At 41.5% G+C, this 26,261-nt stretch overlaps 1 protein-coding gene across 2 annotated transcripts in view; it reads right to left on the reverse strand.

Annotated features, from left to right (window-relative positions):
• Positions 1–26,261, reverse strand: part of LOC100557873 (alpha-2-macroglobulin-like protein 1) — a 115,330-nt gene that overhangs the window by 18,469 nt on the left and 70,600 nt on the right. For both annotated transcript variants that reach the window (XM_062971390.1, XM_008103822.3), the window contains 13 exons: positions 25,374–25,476; positions 24,223–24,358; positions 22,917–23,142; positions 18,641–18,764; positions 17,836–17,957; positions 17,101–17,152; positions 16,228–16,311; positions 14,575–14,751; positions 11,696–11,777; positions 9,211–9,367; positions 5,196–5,270; positions 4,321–4,462; positions 692–846 (listed from right to left, as the gene is read on the reverse strand). In XM_062971390.1, coding sequence (XP_062827460.1) covers positions 692–846; positions 4,321–4,462; positions 5,196–5,270; positions 9,211–9,367; positions 11,696–11,777; positions 14,575–14,751; positions 16,228–16,311; positions 17,101–17,152; positions 17,836–17,957; positions 18,641–18,764; positions 22,917–23,142; positions 24,223–24,358; positions 25,374–25,476 — 1,635 coding nt within the window. The remainder of the gene's footprint in view (positions 1–691; positions 847–4,320; positions 4,463–5,195; positions 5,271–9,210; positions 9,368–11,695; positions 11,778–14,574; positions 14,752–16,227; positions 16,312–17,100; positions 17,153–17,835; positions 17,958–18,640; positions 18,765–22,916; positions 23,143–24,222; positions 24,359–25,373; positions 25,477–26,261) is intronic.

Genomic DNA, 26,261 nt, shown 5'->3' on the forward strand with positions numbered 1-26,261 from the left:
TGCCTACTCCTGATATAGAATCCCAGAATCCTAGAGGTGGAAGAGACCCCCAAGGGCCATCCAGTCCAACCCCCTGCCATGCAGGAAGGCACAATCAAAGCACTCCTGATAGCCTTTGCGGAAAAGACTCCAGAGAAGGAAAATCCACCACACTTCAAGACAACCTATGCTACTCTCTAACAACGCTTACTCTCAGGAAGTCCTTCCTAATCTTTTCTCCGCCATTTGAACCCTTTGCTCCCTTGTGCCCTGGTCTCTAGAGCAGCAGAATATCAGTCCCCCCCCCCCCCCAATTGGGACACTATTTTAAATCTTGAAACATGGCTCTCATATTCCCTCTCTACCTTCTCTTCTCCCAGCTAAACATCACCCGGGAGTAAAGGAGGAAGGAAAATGAAAAGGGAGGAAGAGAAGGGTGGAAGGGGAGGGAGGGAGGGAGGAAAGAGAGAAAGAAGGAAAGATGGGATGGTGAGAGAGAGGAGAGCCTGAGAAAAGAGCCCAAGGGGTTTGCCCATAACTGTGATAGAGTCTCAACCAATTCAACATAGTTTGTGGCAGCCACAAAAACAAAGTTTCTGGAGTATAACAACTACTTTCAAACTACGTACCGCACAATTAAACAGGAAATAATGCTTTCAAACCAGGAACAGAAAATTTTTGAAACGTTGTTACATAGTGTAATTGGTGTTACCTGTGTGGAACCGTATCCTCCAGTTTTACTCTGCCACAGGGAAAGTCTCTTTGCCAAATCTGAGACATGGCTGATGTCATCTGGCGATACTGCTGGCCTAGAGAGATAGGCCAAGATTACAAAGGCTGTACTTTCAACGGATATATGCTCTAGTCCTAGAAACAAAATAATAGAAAAGAATGAGACTTAAATGTTATAGGATAGATGTCACTAGGACCTCATTTCAATTTCAGAGGAATTTTTGACCACGACTTGATAGAATGTATGAGCCTTTTGCATTATCTGATAGCTTTTTGTTGAATTCAGAGATTCCTTTCTTTTCCTGTGAATACATATATCATGTGCCAAGTAAATTTTATTTTTGAGATGAGTGGAAACAATTGGCAAATACTAAAAAAACTGAAACATTGATGTGGTTCTAGCATTTCAGGAACATTCATGTGACGCGTAGGCATGAAAAATCTCCTGAATTGGCCCATGACAGGGAGTCAGCAGACAAGGGGAGAAACAACAATTCAAGAAGCATATTAAAATCTAGAAAGTGTCCAGAGGGAACGAACAAAATGGCAAAAGGCCTGGATGCCACGTCCTATGAGTAGCCGCTTAGGGATTAGCGTTTGATCGCAGGGCTTTTTTGAAAACAGAGAGATCGCAGATAAAAAGTTTGAGGAGAAGCGCCAGATTAGTGGAGCGTGGTGACTATGGCTAAGCTTAGTTCTCTTGGGAAGAATTAGGGAGTCAGGCACCTGGTTTGGGGGAGCTTATGAACTTCAATAAAAGTATTGCGCTGGGAAATTTCCTTTGCGGTATTAACTTTACTTCTCACTGAGAAACATCATCGTCTCCAGCTCCTGGATCCCAAGCGGTCTGACAGTGTGCTTACTCTTGAGTAGACCGGGCGCCGGTCTACCTTCTTGCCCTTGTTTGGACTGCATTTCAGCTCCAGTACATCTAGCTCGTACCTTGCCTTGAAATCTTGTTTTGGACATTTACTTCGGAGAACTCATCTGTGCTATCTTGCTCCTTTTCCCCACTTAATCCTCAAACTGAGGTTGAGTGTGTTTCGGTCTATGGATTTTGGACTTTAATATTGGACATAAGACTTTCACTTATTGGACAAATTTTGATCTTTCCTGAAAGGTCAATTGCTTGCTCAACTTTTCTGCTTATTTTCTTTTGGAACTTTATTTGCTTCAATAAAGATATTATATTGTTATTGGCCTCTGTGTTGGTTTTCAGTGCTCTCACTGCCTAGGGGTGTAACACATACTGTCTCTCTAAACATGCTTTATATATATATATATATATATATATATATATATATATATATATATAGAACAGAGCAAAAAACTGGGGACCGTGAACTAACCAACAAAACCACACATCCCAGAAACACCACTCTGAAAACAATGGAATTCCAGACAGAAAACAATCAGGGCCAGGTATCTACGGACAACACCAACTCTTCGCCTTAGAGATGGAGATAAACACCAACCCCCAGAGTCAGACATGACTAGACTTAATGTCAGGGGAAAACCTTTACCCTTTACTTTAACTACCAACAATTCCTCAATACTTTATTTCCCATGCCACCATACTTCGCCGCAGCAACGCATGGCCGGGCACAGCTAGTTTTCTTATAAAGGCTGTGGCAAGCCCTTTATTTGAAAAAAGCAACACTAGAAAACTTCCAGTCAGTCACCAAAATCTCTTTTTTGGACAAGGATGTGGTGTACATAATGACCTCTCAGTTTCAAAGATTCCTGAATGAAACAGTTCATTTCTCTGATGAGGCAGTGGAGATGGGCTGTGATCACCTTGATGGATAACTAATGCTGAAAACTGAACAGGATTCCGCTGGTCTTTTGATTCCGCTATTGATTCCGTTGGTCTTTCCATAGGCTTTCAATACAATCAACTGTGGATCCTTCTGAGAAGGTAGGATACAGCAAAGTTTTACAGTGGTTTCCATTTTTCTTGGCGGTGGTAAGGGAGTATTTTTGACCCATCCCCTTCAGGGCCACTGACATTCAGGGTGCCCTTCAGCTCATCCCCTGCCCCATATCATTCTTGGATAGTTTGGACCTTGGCTGAAGATGTGCAACTCTTTTTTTTTCTTTCCATCGCATTCCAAGAAGTCATCTTTGTACTAAATCAGAATCTGCTGTCAGAACAGATGAAGGGGAATATATTGAAACTCAGTGCAAATGAGGCAAATGTGTTTTAGGTAAGTGAAAAGGCAGATCAGGAGATAGGGGCTAGATCTACATCAGTGGTTCTCAACCTGTGGGTCCCCAGATGTTTTGGCCTTCAACTCCCAGAAATCCTAACAGCTGGTAAACTGGCTGGGATTCCTGGGAGTTATAGGCCAAAACACCTGAAGATCCACAGGTTGAGAACCACTAACATATAATGCAGTTCCAGAATTCAGTTTGACTGCATTCAGTTTGATTATATGGCAATGAAGACTCATGTAATCCACTTCAATGGAGTTAAGCAGAATTCTGAAACTGCATTATTTGACAGTTTAGATCCAGCTAGTGACACAGTCTGTGCTGGGTGGGGTTGCACTCTTACTAAAATCTCATATGAGTCTCCACTGCCATATAATCTGGGATAAGAATATAATCTTGGATCATATCCTGGGATATAAGGACAGTGTAGAAGGGGCATCAGGCTTATAGTTTGTATGTACTCTTGCAAACTCATCAGACTGGCTACTTGTTCTCCTGTCATACGGTGCTTGTTCTCCCCTTTCAGCATGGAGCCCATTACACAACGTACGTGTACTTCTGGCCGGGCTCCATTGCAAAAGGAGAGAAAGTTGGCATATGCTGCCACTTGCATGTTGCCTTTAAAACAATGAGGAAAAGCTAGCAGCAGAAGCTTCCCCCATGGGATGGGGTCCCAGGTAAGTCAGACACGGTGGGGTGTGGGGTGACGGGCTTCCTTGAACTCAAATGCCCAGGTAACTGCAGCACATTCAAAATTCTGCACCTGACCATGCAGGTTACATACAGTTTCAATTCTTAGCTGTTTGTTTCTGGACACATTTCAAAATGTTGGTTATGGTCTAGAAAGCCTCGTCTTAGTTCCAGCTGTTATGAAAGACTGTACATTCCAATATGGGACTAGCCAAGTTTTAAGACCATTAAAAGAGGGCTGTTATTGTGTCCTACCATCATCACAACCAATTCAATGAGGACACAGAACTTGCTCAGTAACTGCCTCCAAAGCTAGGTTTTCCCCCTTGTCTGCTTTCTTTGTGCCATTACAAAAGAGCTTTTAATATAGACATTCTTTATCTGTATCATTATTATGTTTTAACTGCCAGTTATTGTCTTCAATATGGTAATTTATTTGTTTTTAAAAATCTTTTATAATATCCCTATGTTTAACTGTGCTTGGTTTTAAACTTGGTTTGTAAGTAGCCTTGGGTCCCATACTGGCAGACCAGTACAATATACATTCAATAAATAAATATTCATGTAAATATGTTCAGAATTCAACCCATCAGTTCATAGAAATGGCTACTGCTTGAAAAGGTCTCAAAGTCAGTCTGCAGCCCAAGCTCCCCAAATAATCAGTCTGGAAATAAAGTATGTAGTCAGTGAAGTAAATCCTTTTACCTTCTTCATCTAATTCCGCAAGGAGCTGTTGTCGTGTTTCTGTGTCACCAGCCAATGTGAAAGCATAAGCTGACAATGCTTTAGTGAAGAAATTCATAGAACTCAAGTTCCTCTTCAGGCAGAGCAAGGCATCATCAACCACCTTTAAACACAGAAGCAGCAAAAACAAATGGTTATCAGTCCATTGTCAGCAAGCAATATTATCTATCAGTGGAATGATTGGAGAAGTCAACAAAATGACTCTTCTCTTTCCTGCTTCTAGCTCCCCATTGTGGATTCTTGTAAGCATCTTCTAGCATATCTATCCAGCTGGCTTATGCAGCTGATTCCCTGGACATTCTTTCTTGTTCTACGAACAGTGTTTAAATAGACAATAAACCTGTTAGGTTGTAACGATCCAAAAAGTCTTTTAAATGTTTGATTCAGAGACAGGTACAGGTTGTGAATGCAACAAGTACATTATCATTATTATGATTATTTTCACTGCTTTTAACAAATAAAATCCAAATCTGCTTTGAACTAGATTATATTGCAGTGTAGACTCATATATAATCCAATTCAAAGCAGATAATCTGACGTGATAATATGGATTATATGGCAGCTTGGAGGAGCCTGGGTCTAGCAGGGATTTGTCCACAATTAAGAACAGGCATGAACCCTAGACCCTGAATATACAAGAAAGATATTGGCCAACAGATTAATTTTCCCTTTCTTCCATTGCACCTGAAACTTCTGTCCTATGCTCGAGCGCTCCATCGCATTGATAACCCCATCTTGAATTAGAGTTGTAGGAGAAACTAGATTTCAGGAGTAGCAAAAGACATTTGGGGAAATTGTCAAATCTTGCAGAAAAGCCAGGCTACAGAAAGATTTACCTTGTTCTGCAAGTTGATCTCCAACAATGAGGCAGTAACATAGGATGCCAGTGAGAGTTCATCATCTACATCACCCTGAGAATGAAAAAAGATGTTAAGATATAAAACCATGATAACCCAGTTCCTTACAGTTTGGAAACACACTCTCAAATACAATCATGTCCCTGCATTGTTTCTGGAGACAAACAATTCCTTAGTGTTCACTCATTTCTACTCCTTTGCTAAGGAGATTTGCTTAACAAAGTCGACTTATGAAGGAGAGACTTCCAAGAGCCCTACTCAAGTTCTGCAGACTCAGGGACGTGGCTGCACTGATTGAATGTTCTGTAGATAATGTTATATTATGGAGGTTGTGGGTGTGTGAATGCATGTAAATCCTGCTGCTTGGAAGCCACTTGCAGCCTCAGGGCCTCTTTTCCATATATTAGAATGCTCTTAGATCCTCGCTGCCACCAAAAAAGGCTTCTTTACATGTCCTAGTGAAAGGTGCACTCTCCAAATAAAACTACACAAAAGAACACAGTACAGACATATTAGATTGGGAGGGGGGGGAGAGACCACAATGTTATTTGGTTACAGCTATAGGCAAGGTTTATCACACATATAGGTCTGGTTCCAGGCATTGACAATAGACCTGCCTGCTGATTCATCCCATGGATCCAGTCTGGTACCTGATCCCTTTAGGATGGCCTGAGATGCTCAAGCTAAACCAGGCCCCGCTATGGTCTCTTGACCTGCAGGATGTGTGTGTGTGCTTAGAATTCCTTCTCTAAAACAAAAGTGTTTCCAATGATGGAAAAGAAAAAAAGAGAAATTGGTAACCCTTCTCTATACTGTTCATCCCACCTCGACTTCCTTGAAGTGCATCTGCAGTGTAGAATTAATGCAGTTTAACATCACTTCTGCTGATACGGCTAAATGCTGTAGAATTATGGGAGCTGTGGTTTTCCAAGGTCTTTTGCCTTCTTCACCAAAGAGTTTTGGTGCCTCGCCATACTACAATTCCCATGGTTCCACAGCATTGAATGATGATATTCTATGTGTTGCAATATAAGTGCATCCTAGGTGATTCCAAAGCCCCTGGTTGTACACTGGAATTAATGCAGTTTAACACCACTTTTACTACTATGGCTCAATGAACTGGAATCTTAGAGGCTGTAGTTTTACAAAGTCTTCGGCCTTCTCTGATAATGAACGCTGGTGCCTCACAAAACTACAACTCACAGGATTACATGGTACTAACCGGCAGGGGCGGTTCAACCATTAAGCAAATTATGCAGTCTCTGAAGGCGCCATCCTCTAGGGGGCGCCTAGGGGGCGACATTGAGGCACCTCCGCCCAGGTGGTCTTCTTGCCTCCATGGCCGCGGCCTGGCCTAGCCTCCGCAGTGGCCGGGCCACCATGGCAGTTAAAAGTGGTGCCAAGGTGCCTTCACTTTAAAGCAGAGGCACAGAGTCACTTCCTTCAAGTGACCACAAGCTTCAGTGGTGACCCAGGTGTTTTGGACTCCAGTTCCCACCAACCCCGAGCATCAGCCAAAGCAGTGAGGCTGTTGGGAGTTGAAGTCTCCTCCCTGGGGGCATGGCCTGAGGAGGAGGCCACTCAAATTCAGGCATGGTGGCCGCAGCTTGCTCCCAGCGCTGGTGAGGAATGGAGGGCAGCGGCGTGGAAAGCGGGGGCCAGGGCAACGGGGACATCTATGGAGCGGCCAAGGCGGGCAACCCCTTTGACCTGTGGTGCTTCCTGCAGCAGCCCCAAGTCCTCGCCCGACTCCTCAGTGCCGTAAGCCGGGACTTGGGATGGGCGAGGAGTTCGGAAGGGAGTTGAAGGAGCTCTCTGGGCGCACCCGGGGAGGACTGAAGTACGGCCTCCTGATTGGTTGCTTCAGATACCTGGGCTTGAAGAAGGGAGTCATTGGCCCAAAGACTTTCTGAAATTCCCAGGATTTTATAGCATTGATTGCTGCAAAGTTGCATTTGTTTACTTTACAGCAAGCATAGGCAAACCTCTGCCCTCTGGTTATTTTGGACTTCAACTCCCACAATTCCTAATAACGAGGGGCAACCATGAAAACAATTTGCTCAACTATCTATGGCAGGCATGGGGCAAACTCCGACCCTCTGGGTGTTTGGACTGCAACTCCCACAATTCCTAACAGCTAGTAGGCTGCTAGGAATTGTGAGAGTTGGAGTCCAAAACACCCGGAGGACCGAAGTTTGCCTCATGCCTGATCTAAGGCAAACAATTGGCATAATAAAGCATACTGGGTTCAAGTTAACTAGCAAGGAAAGTGGGATGATGGTCATATGTGGAGTCAAGGCTCTTCTGGACTCTTGGACCAGTTCTTAAACACACTTCGTGTATTCCAAGTAGACTGAAACATACTTGTGGATTATCTGCCTTGATATTCTGGGTTATATGGCTGTGGGGAAGGACCCTCAGGGCTCTTCCACACAGCCATATAACCCAGAATATCAAGGCAGAATAAACCACAATATCTGCTTTGAACTGGGTTATCTGAGTCCACACTGCTATATAATCCAGTTCAAATCAGATAATGTGGATTATCTACCTTGATATTCTGGGTTATATGGCTGTGTGGAAGGACCCTCAGGGCTCTTCCACACAGCCATATAACCCAGAATATCAAAGCAGAATAACCCACAATATGTGCTTTGAACTGGGTTATCTGAGTCCACACTGCTCTATATCCCAGTTCAGTGTTTGGTGCTAAATTCGCAAATATAGTAATTTCTACATAACATTACCATGTACTGAACTGCTTTTTCTGTTGATTTGTTGTAAAACATGATGCTTTGGTGCTTAATTTGTAAAATCATAATGTAATTTGATGTTTAATAGGCTTTTCCTTAATCCCTCCTTATTATCCAACATTTTCGCTTATCCAACGCTTTTATTTTTCAGTGATTGGTTTGGAAGGGGGCGCCAAAATTCTGTTCACTTACACTTGAAAATTACCTAGGGCCGGCCCTGCTAACCGATTAAAAGTGGTGTCAAACTGCATTAATTCTGCAGTGTAGATGCACCTTGGGAGGGCTAGGCTGGGACCACAGACTTTAGCCTTCAAATCTACTTAGAGCTATACCAACGTGAATGCAAAAGGGAACCACAAGTAAATCTCACAAAAAAAACCTCTGAATTAAGTCCCTTTATGGGGATTAAGTGCTCCAAAGGCACCAGGTATTATCAGATCTTGGAAGCAAGTGCTAGTTAATAATATCTGGATGAGGTACTAGTTAATAATAGTGCTAGTTAATAATATCTGGATGAGGTGACCATCAGTGAATACCAGTTGGTAGAGGGTGTATAAGCAAGACTCTACTGTATGTTCTTTGTTGTGGAGAAACCAAGTTAGTGCCTGGGTGGAGTTAGACTCGAGTCCTGTTAATAAATCGTTATCCTTTCCCTAAAAGCAACAGCATGGACATTAATTCTGTGCGGTTCCTTGTTCTCAAAGAAGGTGTACAGCATCCCCCAAGCTGAAAGTTTAGATACGTTCATGCCAAAGATACCTTAACAGCAGTTTGGGTGCGACAGCACACCCCCTTTTGGCTTTGCCCCATTTGTGACAGCCTTCAGTACCAGTCTAACTTTGGGGTGAGGAGACAGAAAATGTCTTTATATCAAAGAGCTTTCTCTTCTTCTTTTACTTGTGTTTTTACTAAGGCTGCTCTGTGTTTCCAGACCTCATGGTGTTCCTTAAGCAACTTCCCCTTTTGCTTTAGCTCAGTACTGGATCTACACTGCCCTTTATCCTAGGATCTGATCCCAGATTATCTGGCAGTGTAGACTCATATAATCCAGTTCAACACAGATAATCTGGGATCACATCCTGGGATATAGGGCAGTGTATATCCAGTCTAAGGTTACCATTTTGCATGAAACTAGCACGTACCCTAATTTTGGGAAAGTAATTTAGCCAAAAAAAGATGTACATTAGACTCGAGTCAATACGGTACTCTTCCCTGTCCATAGTTTTCCACAATATATTTACCTTCAGAGCATTGTTGAAGATTCTTCCCACACTTTGAAAGCAGCCATTGGGAAGCTGGTGCTTCTCCAACCAGTGAACAGCATCCTCAATATACTTTTCCTCCACATATATGTAGGGTTTCGCATGGTGAAAAGTCTTAGCCACCAAAGCTGTCAGCCTGTAGAATTACAAAATTCAGTGCCACTCAGAATCACAAACACATCTCATTTATTTTTCCTCTAGGTTTGCCAATATCCCAGTTATTTTATGCATTTTCTGTTCATTGATCTTGAAAGAAGCAATGCAGTTATGTAGATTCTTACACATTAACAGTGTTCAAAGATATAGCCATGACAGTCCGTAAAATACATATAAAGAAATGCCCTAAAACCTTTTAAATTAAATTATGTAGACCTCAGCTTACATCATCAGATTTATGAAGTGATCTAAATGATCTAAACTGATCAAAGGTCTGGAGACCATGCCCAATGAGGAAGAACTTAAAGAGCTTGATATGTTTTGTCAGCAGAAGAGAAGGTTGAGAAAAGACATGATAGCCACATATAAATATGTGAAAGGATGTCATAAGGAAGGGGGAGCAGGGGAGTTTGCACAACAAGATAAGATGCTCTGACAACCCTCTCCCAGAAAGTTAAGAGTTATACCCATAAAAAGAAGAAAAACAGAAATAAAAATAAAAATAACAGGTAACAGACTAATTAGCTTGGCTGAGCAGAACTGGAACAAAGCTCAACAGAAAATTTAAGAGTGAGTACTATTTGAACAAATCTGGGAGGCTAAGATAAACAGTTTGATAAAAGAAAATGGTAAGAAACAAAGAGCTGACAGAAGTACTCTTTAGTATGGAAAAAGTATAAGGGTGGATATCAAAATTGTTCAGAAGGAGCTAAAACAAGTCCACATTGAAATGAAGTATGTTAAGAAAACTGCAGATAATGCACAAGAGAAAGCAGACTCAAATGAAGCAGAAATAAAGCAGTGTTCCAAAGAACTAACTCAGCACAGTGATAGAGGAGGAAGAATTTAAGATTATTAGGAATCTTGGAGGAGGTCTCCTCTGCAGATCTGGAAAAAACTCTTAACAAGCTGGCTAAGAGAAGTAACAGAATTGGAAAGCCGAGAAGATGACTTCGAAAGAATACACAGACTGTTTAACCCTAGAAACACAACTGGTATTCCCCGATAATTAATAATAGCTTTTGCCACAGAAAGAAAAAGGTACTGCTTCTTTAAAACACTGAAAAAGATAAAGGACTTACAACTTAAAGGACAGAGAGTTATTGTGAGGGAGAATTTCTTCCCAGATACGTTGCAGGAAAGAAGACAAATGAAACCATATGCTCAAGGGATTAAATTTATGTGAAATTATCCTGAGTCGATTGTAGTCTACAGGGAGGAAAGACGCTACAGAGCAAGAAATCCAGAAAAAGCTTAAAAATGCTGATAGAGTTGGGAGTAAGCCAGGAGATCTGCCATCAGTGGATTCAAGTGAAAGCCTGGAAGGACAAAGCTTGAGTGTAACTATATTCCAGAGTAAAAGGCTCTGTTTGGACAACTTGGGGGAAACCCTTAGGTAAAAAGGTAAAGGTTTTCCCTGATGTTAAGTCCAGTCATGTCTGACTCTGGGGGTTGGTGATCATCTCCATTTCTAAGCCGAAGAGCTGGCGTTGTCCGTAGACACCTCCAAGGTCATGTGGTCATGACTGCATGGAGCGTCCTTACCTTCCCGCCGGAGAGGTACCTATTGATCTACTCACATTGGCATGTTTTCGAACTGCTAGGTTGGCAGGAGCTGGGGCTAACAGCGGACGCTCACTCCGCTCCTGGGAATTGAACCTGAGACCTTTTGGTCTGCAAGTTCAGCAGCTCAGCGCTTTAACACTTGAAGAGAGGGAGGGGGAAGGGAGTTGAAAACACAGCTTCAAAATAGAAGAGAAGAGACAGAGAGTAAAATCACTCCCTTTTTTCAAGGTCTCTGTCGGGTTGGGGGTGGGGACAAAATTTCTGCAGGAACTAGGTTAAAATGACCCCATTCCTCCTGCAACTTAGGACAGCTCTGAGTTAGTCCGCTGTATGGGAATTATTCCTACAGTCAATAATGCATAGAAGTGGTCTCCGCAGGGAGCTGCTTGTGACCTCTGAGGGTGGGGGGTGAGGAATTTCTGCTATTTATTGTTTGCATTTTGCCCTATGGCAAATTTGTCCTAAGTAGAAGTCTTGTTGATTTTTTTCACTCCATACAATATGTATTACAGGGTGAAAAATAGTTGTAATTCTATGAGTTTGAGCACTTTACACTGTGTGGGGGCTAGGAAGGAGAGAATCGTGTCCAGTTGGCTCAGGCAAAAGGAAACAGCTGTGGCCCCTCCAAGAATATCTGTTGTTCCTCAATAATCTTTGCCATCTTAGCCACGCTATGATGTTGCCTTGCTGCATGTATCCTGGTGCCTTTTCATAAAATGTTGAAAAGTATCTGCTTACTCACCAGGTATTTCCCTCGGTATCCCGCTTCCCAAAAGTACTGTAGGAACCATCATCATGTTTATAGAGAAGCTCACGCTGGTACCCTGCAAGAAATTAAGGAGTATGTTGTGCCATCAATTTTTTATCTGTACATTCACATTTTATATTATTATATTTTATTGGATTCATCTCTTATTCTTAAGTCAGAAACATCCCAGAGTGGGCCAATAAAGCCAGATCAGTGAACTATATAGAGAGAACTATATTAAATTGTAGTCCAGGAGGAGGCAAAGCATGGTCTATAAACTGTGTGGTCTGTGATGGGGGGCACTGACCCAGCATTTCTTGTGGGGAATGTTACCAATAAATAGCCAACAGAACATCTCAAAACCTTAGGAAGATACTGCTAGTCTCTGTAGTAATCCCTCACCTTTATCAACTCTTTCCAGCCCACACACCCTTTATAGGCTATAGGAGTAAAAGAATCCAATGGCATTAATAAAATTCAGCAGGTCAGAGCACAGGGAAACTTTGAAAAGAGTGTTCATCTAACACTGGGGAGACACCTGGATCAGCATTGGGTCCCTGGAGTTTTTCATCAGAGTGACCTATAAATTAAATACTAAGAAGACACTAGCAATCAAGGCTTGCACAAGCTACACTTCAAATGATCATATAAGCATTCGTCTTATTTCAAATCAAAACAGTCTGCACTCGTTATATACTGATTTATTTTATTATTTTTTTGCTTTTTCTGCCAGGGTTGGGCTTCAAGATAACTGAGGTTCAAGAAAATCCAAAAACTGTATACATTAAAATACAATTTACATTAATCCTAGTATTAAATTCCAACTGAAACACTTTTAAAGCACCACACAAATAATAATGGGAATAATGATTTATGGGATCTAGACTCGATTTATGGCAGTTGGTGTACAAGAGATATATGCAAACACTCCTGAACATTTTTCTTTACAAGGCAGTCCTAGGCAGGCATCAATTGCAGGTACTGGCAGATGTATATTTTCTTTATAAAAGGATCTCACACTTTTAACACACACACACACACACAAATTGGGAAGCACTTTCAGGGAGCCCTTCTACACTGTCATATAAAATCCAGATTATCTGCTTTGATAATCTGGATTATATGGCAGCGTAGAAGGGGTCTGACAGTAAGGGCTGATTCATAGCGGACATACTGTCTCAAGGAGTCTCTGTGACGGCGCGAGTGGTGCCATCTATATGTTGAACTATAAGTTGCAAGATTTGAATTGTTGTATCATGCCTGATTTTGCCCTTACCCTGTAAATGTAGTTGGATTGGTTATTTATATCTGTCAATCAATGTTGTTTGTACCCGTTATATTGCTCACTCAGCAAAACTGTTTGGCTCCACCTCTTCCTGGAGTAGGACTGTGTTTCCTCCTTTTCATTCCACCAGCAAGCTCTCTATCGGATGGACGTGGAAGAGAGGCTTGGCTCTGAAAGCCCTTCAAAAGTTACCTCTCAGCACCAATTCTGAGGTTCTTACCCTTGGGACTCACACTTCATGTTCAGGGCCAACCTGAACAATGTTGAGGAGTCTCAAGCGCCTTCACATCAGTCCTTTGGCAACAGAGGAAGACTCTTGTCTTCAGATATAGGTCATTGGACTGAGGCTGAGTTTGCTCCGGCATTCACAGCCAGAGAAAGAGGGATCTGGACAAGCTTCATGGACTTAAACAATCAAAGACTGTAATGTATATTTTCTTTTACCCCCTTTGTGAACAATAAACCCAGTTTTTGAGTTATCTACAGTGTTTTGGTCCTTGGGAGTTCCAGTTTCCCTAAAGGAGGGCAAGAAGCAATCCCCTGGGGAAAGATGTCCATGCCTCTTTCACTAAGAGTACAGCCCCAGGCGCGACGGCACAGTCTCCTCTGGAGGTTTTAAACATGAGTTGTATGGCCATCTATTGGCAGTGCTTTGACTGTATGCATGTTTTTAAATATGATGTGAGCCGCCTTGGGTTCCATCCTGGAGAAAGGTGGCATAGTAATCTCTGTAATAAATTAATATAAATATAATAATGTGTGCCTACATGTCAGAAAGTGTTCGACTGGATGATTTCCAGGGAAATGGATATAGTGCAAAATAATACTTCCCTTTGCACCACTTCTATTTTGGGGGTATATCAGAACAAGTTCTAGTCAAATGTGGGAATAGTGTTTCCTTTCTTTGCAGACAAAATGCCTTTTCCTTTTGCAGACAATGTTTGCCATCATACCTTGAAAGATATAGTAATGGAAGGTCCATTGTGCAATCAACATGCCATTATTTTAAATTTGAATTGAATTGAATTGTTGCCAACATTGTGAATCGCCCTGAGTCCCCTTCAGTGTTGAGAAGAGTGATATATAAATACGACAAATAAATAAATAAATAAGTTGTATATATCTATGCAGGCTTTTTAAAAATATTATGGCTTCCGGATTTTTAAAATAAGTTTGTGTGTTTGCGTGTGTGTATGTTTCAATTATAATCATGTTGAGTAGAGGAGGATTCTGTGAATGCTGTGAATGCATTGTGTGTATGTTTGTGTGTGTGTGTGTGTGTGTGTGTGTGTGTGTGTGTGTGTGTGTGTACTTCATAAACCTAATTCAACCTTTTAACAACAAAAGCAGCATTTTACAAAACAGGGCAATCGAAATAGACCTCACAGGCAGAACATTGCAATTCTTGCAATTGCAATTATTACATCCACAAAGCCACCTTGAGTTTAAATGTATGGCCATGAACAGAGCTGCTTCCCTACTTCTTCTGGTGACCTTATGCTCCTCAAGAAGAGATTATGTTCTTGCAGACACCATTCTTGCCAATGAACTCTCTTCAATTCCAAGCTGAAGAGGAAGCATTACTTACCACTTTTCATGAATTCTATTACATTCTCTTTGAACTCAGGGGTTACACGTTTGGTATGCTCCAAGTACTGAAGTACAAAAATATTAGGAGCAAACTTGATCATGTTTTGTTCACCGCAGCCAATGGGCAGATTAACGAGCTGGTCTATATTGTTTGTTGTGAGACCCAAAATATCTCCTGAAGGAGAGAAAAAATGGAGGAGAAAAATATTAAATCATCTCAGTAGAAGTCTTCTTCCAAACTTTTGAAGAAAACTTTTGAAGCCCTTGTTTCTTAGAGACCCGAGAGGTAAAATAATCATATTGGTAACTATAATTATAAGAATAGCAATAAGAGCCAATGTGACCATTACAGTTTGGTGTAGTATGAGAACATGAGAACACAAATATGATATAAGATTATTCATTCATCCATCTATTCCTTGTTAGAAGCGCAACAAAGCTTAGCATTGAAGAGAACAGACTGCCTCGGAGCACGCAAGTAGCAATAGGGTTTGATAGTTTAAAGTCACATCTACACTGCCATATAATCCAGTTTCTGAATGCAGATTAACTGCATTGAACGGGATTATATGGCAGTGTAGATTCATATAATCTGAGTGTGGAGTTATGGCAACTTGTCTTTGTATTTTGGCTAATCCCACCCAGAGGAGAGCTTTGGCTACTGCAAGATATAATGTGTTGCTACCAGCTCTTGGGAGATAAAAAAATATGGAATGTTCTAAAAGTGTTTGTTCTTGTGACTTCGCTTCTGTTGAAACACTTGACCATTCTTTGTTTGTATGCCCCAGATATGATAAGATATAGATGAAATACAGGAATTCAATTTTTTCTCAATGACAAGAGTGTTACAAAATTCCATACCTCCTGAACAAGTCTGATACATTCTTTTGTGAGACTGCTGCAAGTTTTATTCTTGAAATTAATACATTTTAATCACGTTTCTCTTTTATTCTCCGTGACTTCTTTTTGTTATACCTATCAGTGCTGTGATTTTGTTACAGTATGCCAATAAAGGCTGTTTTTGTTGTGACTCTTATAAACTAGCTCAAAGATGTTAATCTGCATTCTGAAACTGAATTATATGGCAGTGTAGATCCAACCTTAGTGATCTTCTTGTCTATCCAACCTGACCTCTTTGTAATATAACTAATAAAATAAAGAAGTAATAAATAACTCATAGGGATGTTTTTCTACCTTTTCTTTCCCCACCAGTCCTCTCTCATATCTTCCCTAGAATGAAGCTAGATTAGGCCACTTCTACACTGCCATATAATCCAGATTATCAAAGCAGATCATCTACATGATCTGCTTTGAACTGCATTATATGAGTTACACTGCCATACAGTCCAATTCAAAGCAAGTAATCTGGATTTTATATGGCAGTGTAGAAGGGGCCTAGATCAACACCCTGAGTACCTTTGACTTTAGTTTGCCTCCCCAGCCATGAATACCTTTGCTCCTTTATCAGGGTCTCTAACCACTGCATGTACTCTCTATCATTCCTTTCACAGAGGAAAATCAGGGATAGTCTTGTGTCCTCTCATCTTCTCTCACCCCATAACAAGCTGTCTAATGCTTCTTTTTGACTGCTGTACATGATGCTGCCAATGTGCATTAAATTATAGCAAGGAATACATGTTTTCCACCTTACCAATGACAGAGACTCTGGCTCGTCCAGAATCTTTCACAACATCTTCAGGCAGCTGTAAGGAAATGTCTTCTGTCTTTGTATCTCCTGCAGGAAAATAATGACCAAGAATTCAACAATACCGTACCATGTTTTGTACAATGTTTTTTTTCCTCCAGTGTTCAGGGAAATCCACATTTATTTGCTTCCCTGCCAAGGAGAACAATACCAATGTTGTCCACTGGGAACAGGAAGGTTGAGAAAGCTGCCTAATGGGGCATAACCTGCTCGCATACATCTCTGGCCCACCTTTCCTCCCTCCCTCCCTTTTTCCCTCAGGTAGGTTAAAAGGTAAAGGTTTTCCCCTGACGTTAAGTCTAGTTGTGACCGACTCTGGGGGTTGGTGCTCATCTCCATTTCTAAGCCGAAGAGCCACCACTGTCCGTAGACACCTCCAAGGTCATGTGGCCGGCATGACTGCATGGAGCGCACTTACCTTCCCGCCGGAGCTGTACCTATTGATCTACTCACATTGGCATGTTTTCGAACTGCTAGGTTGGCAGGAGCTGGGGCTAACAGTGGGCGCTCATTCCGCTCCCGGCATTTGAACCTGGGACCTTTCGGTCTGCAAGTTCAGCAGCTCAGCGCTTTAACACACTGCGCCACCACCAGGTCCCTTTTTTCCCTCAAGCAGATGCAAATCTAGCTTCTTTTGTGCCTCTTGCATCATGCTAGTTTCCTAGCATGAGATGACAGACACTTCAGTTCAACAAGAAAGGCAATGTGATCTTTCCAAAATGTATTCCCTGGAAACCTGGGACAAGGCATATTGCCCACAACAAGAGGGATACAGCCAGCCCACACCTGATCGGAACAAGCGATGCTCTCCATCCATACCTGAGGAGCAGAGGAATGCATTGTAGGTCTTTTCTTCAGGGACACCTTCTGGCTGTGAGAGGGAAAGGGAGTCATGAGTTCTTCTGGTACAGGTCTCAGAGGGGAATTTCGCTCTGCCCTCCACCTCATGCATGCTCTCTCAGTGTCTGGTCAGGCCTTCAGACTGCATACAATTGCTATTAGAAAGGCAACAATGCCTTTGTACTGAGAGTCAAGAATGCTGTACAGTGGACAGCAGCAACAGGTAGTTTGAGTGCCCTGAAGTGTCCTCCCTCCTTATCTATCTATTCTAACCCTGCATGGATGTAAACTGGTACACTTAAGAGATGCTGCTTTACCCCTTCTTCTTCCCAGGATTCCTTTCACAATCTTTCAAGATGTATTTAGATTAAATCAGCACCACCCTGAGTTACTTTCCTGTCTCAAAATGGAGGTTCTTCAATACAGCTTAGTTTCTTTCTATACGCCATCAGCATGTTTGGTCCTTAAATCAAGATCCCTAACTGCTGCATGCACTCTAACATTTCTGTTCACCTGGATGACATGGTCTGAGACCCAGAAACACAGAGGCTCTTGGAAATGCCAAGTAACCCCTCCTTCCCTAGCTTTAAGCACTGAGACACAATAGAGAGTCAAACCTTTCCTTGGAGAGCTACTTTCCAGCTTTGACAGCATTTGCTAGTGCTCGGAGGCTTGGAATCACAGTTTGATTGAGATGCTGAAGGCCCCACTAACCTTGACAAGCAGGGACTTGATCACTGTATCTGACTGTCCTCGTGGTGGAATCACAGAAATTTTGTTGCCGCAAAGCTCTTGGGTCTTCTCAGCTTCAGCAGTAATGGAAAATTTGACCTCTCCTACCAGAAAGTATAATACCAGAGATCATCAAATGCCAAGCATTTTGCCATGGGTCTGAGTGACTGCTTATGTCTGACAGGATAAATAACACCTTTCGACATGACTCCTGGCACTGTGTGTGATGCTGCCAATGAAAACCACCTATCTACACACCACATGGGATAGACACTGGTGACAGCACAGAAGGAGAAGTTCTTCTGGAATTGGTTCAGACATGTGCAACAAGCACTTGTAACAGTCCCTAGATCTTCAATACAGCATGCATGCAAATACACTAGCAGAAGTTGGTATAGACATAGCATTGTCTGGCAAGAAAGTAATCTGTACTGCCGTAACCATCAGCATTTCCCCCAGATAACCATCTAAGTGTTCACAGATTATAAGGTATTTGAGAAAGAGGGGACATACACAGGGAAACCTCAGCACCTCTGACTTCCCTGCACTCTTCACCCCTCCAGTACTAGAACATAGGTTTATCCTCTCATTAATGTTGGGTTGGATATAGGGATGACATGCTAAAAAGAGGACAAAGTTACTTTAATGATTATACAAAAGACAACATTTCAACATGTGTAATTTGCATGGCATTTCTCCTTCCCTTAATGCTGGGCTGTATTTAGAGTTGCCATGTGAAAAACAGCAAAGCTTCGTATCATTATTAGTGATGACCCTCCAGCCTTACCCAACTGAGTAGCTGTCACATTCCAGGAGAAAGTCTTCGCTTCATCAGCACAGAGGCAGATGGTATACTGGCAGGTTGGGCATGTATTGACTTCTGCTTCTTGTGACTCCAAGTTTACTCTCACCTGAATGAAGCCAGGAAGGAATACACATGATATGGTCCAGGAAAATGGTAACCATTCAAGGGGAGGCAACACAGAATCATAGACTTGGAAGAGACTTCATGGACCACCCAATCCAACTGCCTGCCAAGAAGCAGGAAAATCGCATTCAAAGCACCTCCAATAGATGACCATCCAGCCTCTGCTTAAAAGCCTCCAAACAAGCAGCTTCCACCACACTCCATGGCAGAGAGTTCCACTTCTGAACAGCTCTCACAGTGATGAAGTTCTTCCTAATGTTCAGGTGGAATCTCCTTTCCTGTAATTTGAAGCCACTGTTCTGCGCCCTAGTCTTCAGGGCAGCAGAAAACTAGCTTGCTCCTTCCTCCCTGATTTCCCCTCACATATTTATACATGGCAATCATGAAGAGCGATGTCTTATGTTTTCTCTTTGTTGGCACTGTTTGCAATTGCGCCTTGAGTATTTCACTCTTGAAGAACTCCATCCATAACTCCCTTGTCTTTTAGTATTGGTGTCCAAGGAATGCCACTCAGTATTTCCTTCATTTTTCGGAATTAAGCTCTCCTAAAGTCTAGAATGTGGGTTTGACTTATCTTCGTTTCAGCCTTCCTTTGTATTGCAAACTGCAGGAGCATATGGTCACTTGCCCCTAAGAATCCGAACACTTTGACTGCATAGATCAGGTCCTCCACGTTTGTTAGGATGAGACTGAGAGTAGCCAATCCCCTTGTTGCCTCTTCTACCTTCTGGACCATAAAATTGTCTGCAAGGCAAGCAAGGAATTTGTTGGACTTTGTACTCTTGTGTGAGTTTGTTTTCCAACAAATATTGGGATAGTTGAAATCATCCATGACTATATCTCTTCTTTGTACCTGAATGATCAACTGTTGACAGAAGGCTTCATCAAGTTCTTCAGCCTGGCTTGTGATTCCACAATGAGATCTTTTTGGGTCTTGGTTCCCTTGATTCTTATCCAGCTGCCTTCAAGCTGGTTTCCTGGATTGAAGTCTTGCATTTCTTCTGCAATGTATCTGTTTTTGACATATAAGGCTACTCCCCCTCCTCTCCCCTTCATTCTGTTTATGTAAAAGAAGTTATAGCCCTTGATGGCTACATTCCTGTGATAGAAATCATCCCACCAGGTTTCAGTGATGCCAATGACATCATAAGTGTGGTGTTGTGCTAAAAGTTGGAATTGTCTTGTTTATTTCCCATGCTCTGTGCATTAGTGTAAAGACATGTAAGCCCCGGGACCTTCTCCTGAGCTGTTTATTAGGCATGTGCAATCCATGAAAAAAATGGCTCAAAACTCGCTGCAAAAGTAGGGGGCGCTGGCGCTTCGTTTCTAAAGTCATTTCTGAATTTTGAAGGCAAAAAGTTCAAAACTTTCCGAAATTTCTGATTCTTCGTATGTACATCATTAATGGTGGATGCGCATACGCATGAAGGAAAACATTATTGTCAATGGGAAAAATAGAGGGACTTCTCTCTCCCTCATTTTTTGAGCTATCCTAATGAAATTTGCTACAGTGGTAGAATGCATTTACCACTCTTAGCTCACCAAATCTAAGAACATTTGACTTATCCTCAGATGTTTCGCAAATTTTCAAAAATTTTATAAAAAACATTTTTAATAATTGCAGAAATCTGTTCCTGGTTTGAAAGTGTTATTTCCTGTTTCATTGGGTTGTCTTTACTTTGAAAGTCCTTGTTCTACTTCAGAAACTTTGTTTTTGTGGCTGAAACTTTGTTAAATTGATGGACAGAGACTCAACAAACCATAACGTGCTATTTTTTATGGGACAATTCATGCAGTATACCTAGAGGCTGGCAGATGAGCATTATCGTCCCTATTCATAAGAATGGAGAAAAAACCAACCCAAAGAACTATCAACCTATAAGCCTGATTGATATCACAGCAAAAATCTACACAAAATATTTTTTGATTAAAATTGAGGAATGGTTCAATGCAAATAATATTCTCTGTGAAGAACAATCAGGCTTCTGACTGGGACGTTCAACCATAGATAACTGCTTTGTTCTGCAGCATATAATCCAAAAGTATAATTCAAGGGGGGTGAGTCTGTATACAGCATTTATAGACTTGTCTTCAACATTGGACACAATCTGCTGCAACACGTTATGGGAAAAGCTGGCTGCCACAAACATTGACAGAAGATTACTTACTTTAATCATTACGTTGTATTCTGATACAATACTAAAAGTCAGACTTGGACCCAGTGGAGCTCTGAGCAATGAAATCAAAACTTCAACTGGAGTGAGACAAGGGTGCACATTAGCCCCTTTTCTCTTTAACTTCTATATAAATGACATCGTGAAAACATTATCCTCTGACAATCTACATGGCCCTAAAGTTCTGACCAGAACTATCAACATCTTACTTTATGGTGATGATATGGTGATCATGGCAATGTCTCCAGTGGGACTGAGAAGATCTCTGGCAAAATTCAATTTGTATTGTGAACTAAATCCCCTCATTATTACTATTGATATTATTACTGTTGTATAAACCTTTGTTTTAACTTCTGTTTTATCATCTTCTTGTGTTTTAAACTGTGTGTATTGTTTATGTATTTGCGTTGTTACTTTTGTAACATTGTGAGCTGCCCCGAGTCCCCACGGGGAGATGGTGGCGGGGTATAAATAAAGTATTATTATTATTATTATTATTATTATTATTATTATTATTATGAACAAGGATAAATCCAAAATTATGGTCTTTGGAAAAAACAGGAAGCAGTACACTTGGACCCTGAATGGTGTACACTTGGAAGAAACTAAGAGCTACAAATATCCAGGCATTACGTTTTCATCATCTGGTGCTTGGGCTAACCATATTACTCATAATATACAAAGAGCAATTAAAGCAGCAGGTTCCATTTACAAGCTGTACCATCATAGATACCCAGGCACAATCAGACCCGCCCTGGAAGTCTTTAAGAAAAAAATAATGCCAACACTTATATTTGGGGCTAAAATTTTGGGGTACACCAATTTGGCCAAGATTGAAGCCTTCCAAGTTAAACAGCTTCGCATCCTCCTGGGCCTTTCCAGAACAACGCTGATGGCTGTAGTAAGGGCAGAGCTAGGAATGCTCCCAGTAAAAGCTCAAATTTTAATGAGAAAATTCAATTACTGGTCAAAGGTAAATCGGATGAATTCCAATAGACTTCCTCGCCTATGTTTAGAGGATCAAGACCAGCGTGTCCACGAGTCATCGTGGGTAGTGGCCTTAAACAATGAGATGGCTAAAATTGGCCTTCCTTTCTGAATGATCTAGGACCCAGGGCAAAACAAGTGCTCATGCAATGCACTTGTGATATCTATGCTCAATCGGACCTAGCAAGCATAGGTAGGTCTTCTACCACAAAATTTTTAGCCTCCCACAAAATGAATATTCATTTAGAACACTATCTGACTATATGGGCTGCCCACCCTTACCCCCAGTTTGGTGTTTGGAAAGTGTGGAGCTGGTACAAAATTGAGTATTCAGATTTCCCATTTGCTTTTAGGGACATATTTGGGTGGGAAGGCATTTTTCTTCAGGTTAGACTAACCAGAAATAATCCTCTGGAGATATCTGTCATACAAGTGGACAGTTAGGTTTCCCCACAAATTTCTCACACAAAGCCTGCTGCTCTGGGAGAATCTCATGAGCTTCTTCTGTCCACTGCACGTGGCACATTCTGGCTTGAATTCTGTGGGATAATGTGTGTGGAGAAGGATTAGGTCAAGATCATGGGTGCCCTATATCTGAGCAGGAAGTTGAACTAGGTGGTTCTCTAAGATCTTCTACGCTCTTCTGAGTCTCTTTTGATATGACAGAAAGGTAGCTGTTTTGCCCTTTACACTTCTGTGACACATCTAAAAGCTGCATTTCTGAACCTACCTCTACAACAAGGTATGCTAATTGCCCCCAAAGACTAACATTTGGCATTTCACAATGGGGAAAAAGTAAAACATTCATCTTAGAAATGATAAATTGGTGCAAACATAGGAAGGACATGTCACATAATGTTTAAGTTACTTGACCTCTATCTCATCCAAAGTGGATCATTGGGTTTTTCCTTTACCTTTCTTTCTGGCCATACATGTAAAAGAAACATTTTTGTTTGTCTGAAATGAGCATTTACCTGGATGCAGTCCTTGAGGTAATTGAAGACAGTGGCCTTTAACTGAAAGGTCTCCCCACGGACCACAGAATATGGCAATGTTAGATCGACAAAGAAGGGCTGGAAGACTCTGAAGGTGGTTATTTCGGAGAGTCCAAAGCCAATATCCGCCACACAGAAAGCATTGGCATTCCACTCTGTAATGGTGTCTGGAACGGTGGCTGGGTAGGATGCTTTCCCTTCCTCACTGAAGAACAGGAAAACAATAATGTTTTGTGTCATTTATAAGCTTTGAAGTTTCGCTCTACTTTTTAAGGGGTTAGCTAAGGTGGAAATTGGAATAACACAGAAACTCTTCTTGGGTGAGAACACTTGGGTGAGAACAAAGAAGTTACTGGACAAATATATACAAAGAAACACTAGTCTCTCAACATAGCAAATGAGAGACTAACCCAGAAGACCATTCATCTGTTTTGGAGATGAGAAGAGTTTAAACCTTTTTTCCTTTGTCTAGCATATTTTCCAGTTCTGATTTTTCTGAAGCAAATCCCTTCTTTTTGTTCTTTTTAAATCTTTCATATAATTGGTGATAATGAAACCAGTCTTTGTGCAGGAGGAGCAAGAAACGCCAGCAGATGCGGTAGAAGAAGAGGAGGAGGAGGAGGAAGAATCTGAGTAACAAGGGACTCTGTTTGAGAAAGATGTGTATGTATAGACTTTAAGCTTACATAAGGGGGGGTGTCATGGGGGGATGGGGGGAAAACAGGGTATAGATAAAAGGTATCAGTAAAATGTCCACCAAATTTTTGAATATAATTGTTGAATTACCTCTATCTTTCTGTACGTGTTGTCTATAAACAGCATTGAATATTTGCTGTGTATATGAGCATTGTGATTCACCCTGAGTCCCCTTCGGGGTGAGAAGGACAGAATATAAATACTGTAAATAAATAAATAAATAATAAATAAATGTGTCTCAATGAAGGACCACAGATAAAAACTGAGAAAGTCCAAACATTGATTTGTACAGCTTTCTCCCTATGATCACTCTATAGTCTACATTATCCCAAAGATAAGGACAATCAGTAATAACTGTATGTTATAAAAAAATCAGCAGTGTCCAAATAGTGTTGTGGCAAATAATTCTGCTTATTCCTGAAACCGAACAAGGGCAGTGCATTGTCAAGGCTGAAAACTGCTTGCGAATGATATACAAAACAGATATTTAATTTAATTTATATCCAATATAGTACCCAAAGCAGATGGCACCACCAGCATTACAAGATGCATTCAATTCACTCCCCAGCAATATCTAAGAAACACTAACTTGACTGGTACTAAATCCCAGATCCAGCTCTCTGGAAAGTGTGTTCTGGGTTTGCCTTTCTTCTTGTCTCTCTTCTTTTTGGAATCAAGATGCTGGGACTCTTCTTCTATCACATTAGATTCATGATATGGTGCTCCTAAGAGAAACAGAGAAAGAAGCAAAAGTGTTAGCTTTATTACTAACTAAGGCTAGCAACACTGCAAAACATTCAGCAACCAAATGACAGAATGCCTTATTGATAGGGCATAGTCATCACAAGTTACGAAAATATCTGCAGTTACAAAAATAATTAACTCTAGGGAAAATAATTCAACAATAGTCCTACCTATAGCATGTGTGTATGTGTGAATTTTCAAGTTGCCTGTTGATGTATGGTGATCTGATGAAATTCACAGGATTTTCTTAGGCAAGTAATAACCAGTTCCTTCCTCTGGGCCCCATCAACACTGCCCTATAATGCAGTTTGGGATTGCATTATATGGTCAGTATAGACACATATAATGCGGTGTAACTGCATCAAATTGCATTATGTGAGTCTACACTAACCATATAATTCAGTTTCAAACTGGATTATATGGCTGCGTTGATAGGGCCATAGTCACTAAAATGAATAAGCTGAATATCTGCTTTCTTTGAGCTAAATTGAACATTAATCTTACCCAGAAAAGATGGAACTCCATTCCAGGTTAGATGAATGTCAGATTTAGCCACAAGAAAATATACTTGGACAGAAAGCACTGCAATTATTATTCTCACCATTCCAAATCTTATTTATTTATTACAACATTTTCAACCTGCTTTTTATGTTTGGATATGTGGTGGTATGCAATAAACATTATGAAACACTTAAAAGCTTCAACAATTTACAATCCATGTATATTTACATTTCAAAGTACATTAGTCCTCACCCTCAAAGGCTTAAGAGAATTAGTATGTTGGTTTGTCAGCAGACAGAAACCAACATTGATTCTTGCCAGGATTGCTAGGGAAAGGCATTCCGCAACCAAGGAATCACCACTGAGAAGTCCTTCTTCCATTTGTCCTCGCTGGTGGTATACACAAGCGAGTACTGCCTGCAAACCTCCGTTTCCAGGCAAAATTATTTAGGAAAAGGTATTCCTAGCTACAAAGCAGTCAAAAGAGTAACTCACCCTTTTCTCCAAAACCACTTAAAGGTGTTATCACTCTAGGTGGTAGATCACAGGAAACAGGCTTTTTAACTTCTGTGTTGGTTAAAACTTTCATCTTCAGTTGCTGTGGAGAATCAGAAGAAGGAGGAGGGGGAGGGGGAAGAGGAGGAGGAGGCATCATCAACAACAACACATCAGGCCCATCAGCACCAGTTTACGTAAAACCAAAAGCACACCTCACTGCTTCCTCTCCATCATTTCTCTTCTTTCCTAGTCCTGATGCCCCTTTTGCTTTCTCTGTACACTTCAGGGGTTTTGCATTGTCTTGTTTCCACTGTGTTAGAAAGATCTCACATATATGCCTCTACCGTAGAGGAGGATGGAAGAGAGGAGTTGGTATCATCCATTATGGACACAATCCACACAAATGGGGATGCCACCAAAGGGGCTGCACAAACCTGGAGTTAGCCTACACTAGTAGGGATCCATCTACACTGCAAATTTAATGCAGCTTGACACCACTAAAGGAGCCCCAATGGCGAAGTGCGTTAAAGCGCTGAGCTGCTGAACTTGCAGACCGAAAGGTCCCAGGTTCAAACCCCGGGAGCGGCGTGAGTGGCCGTTGTTAGCTCCAGCTCCTGCCAACCTAGCAGTTCGAAAACATGCCAATGTGAGTAGATCAATAGGTACCGCTCCAGCGGGAAGGTAAGGGCGCTCCATGCAGTCATGCCAGCCACATGACCTTGGAGGTGTCTACGGACAATGCTGGCTCTTCGGCTTAGAAATGGAGATGAGCACCAACCCCCAGAGTCAGACATGACTGGACTGAACGTCAAGGGAAACCTTTACCTTTACCTCTACCTTGACACCACTAACTACCTTAATGCAGTTTGACATCACTATCTGCCA

The sequence above is a fragment of the Anolis carolinensis genome, chromosome 2 (genome assembly GCF_035594765.1).
Source record: "Anolis carolinensis isolate JA03-04 chromosome 2, rAnoCar3.1.pri, whole genome shotgun sequence".
In the NCBI taxonomy this organism is placed as follows: domain Eukaryota; kingdom Metazoa; phylum Chordata; class Lepidosauria; order Squamata; family Dactyloidae; genus Anolis; species Anolis carolinensis.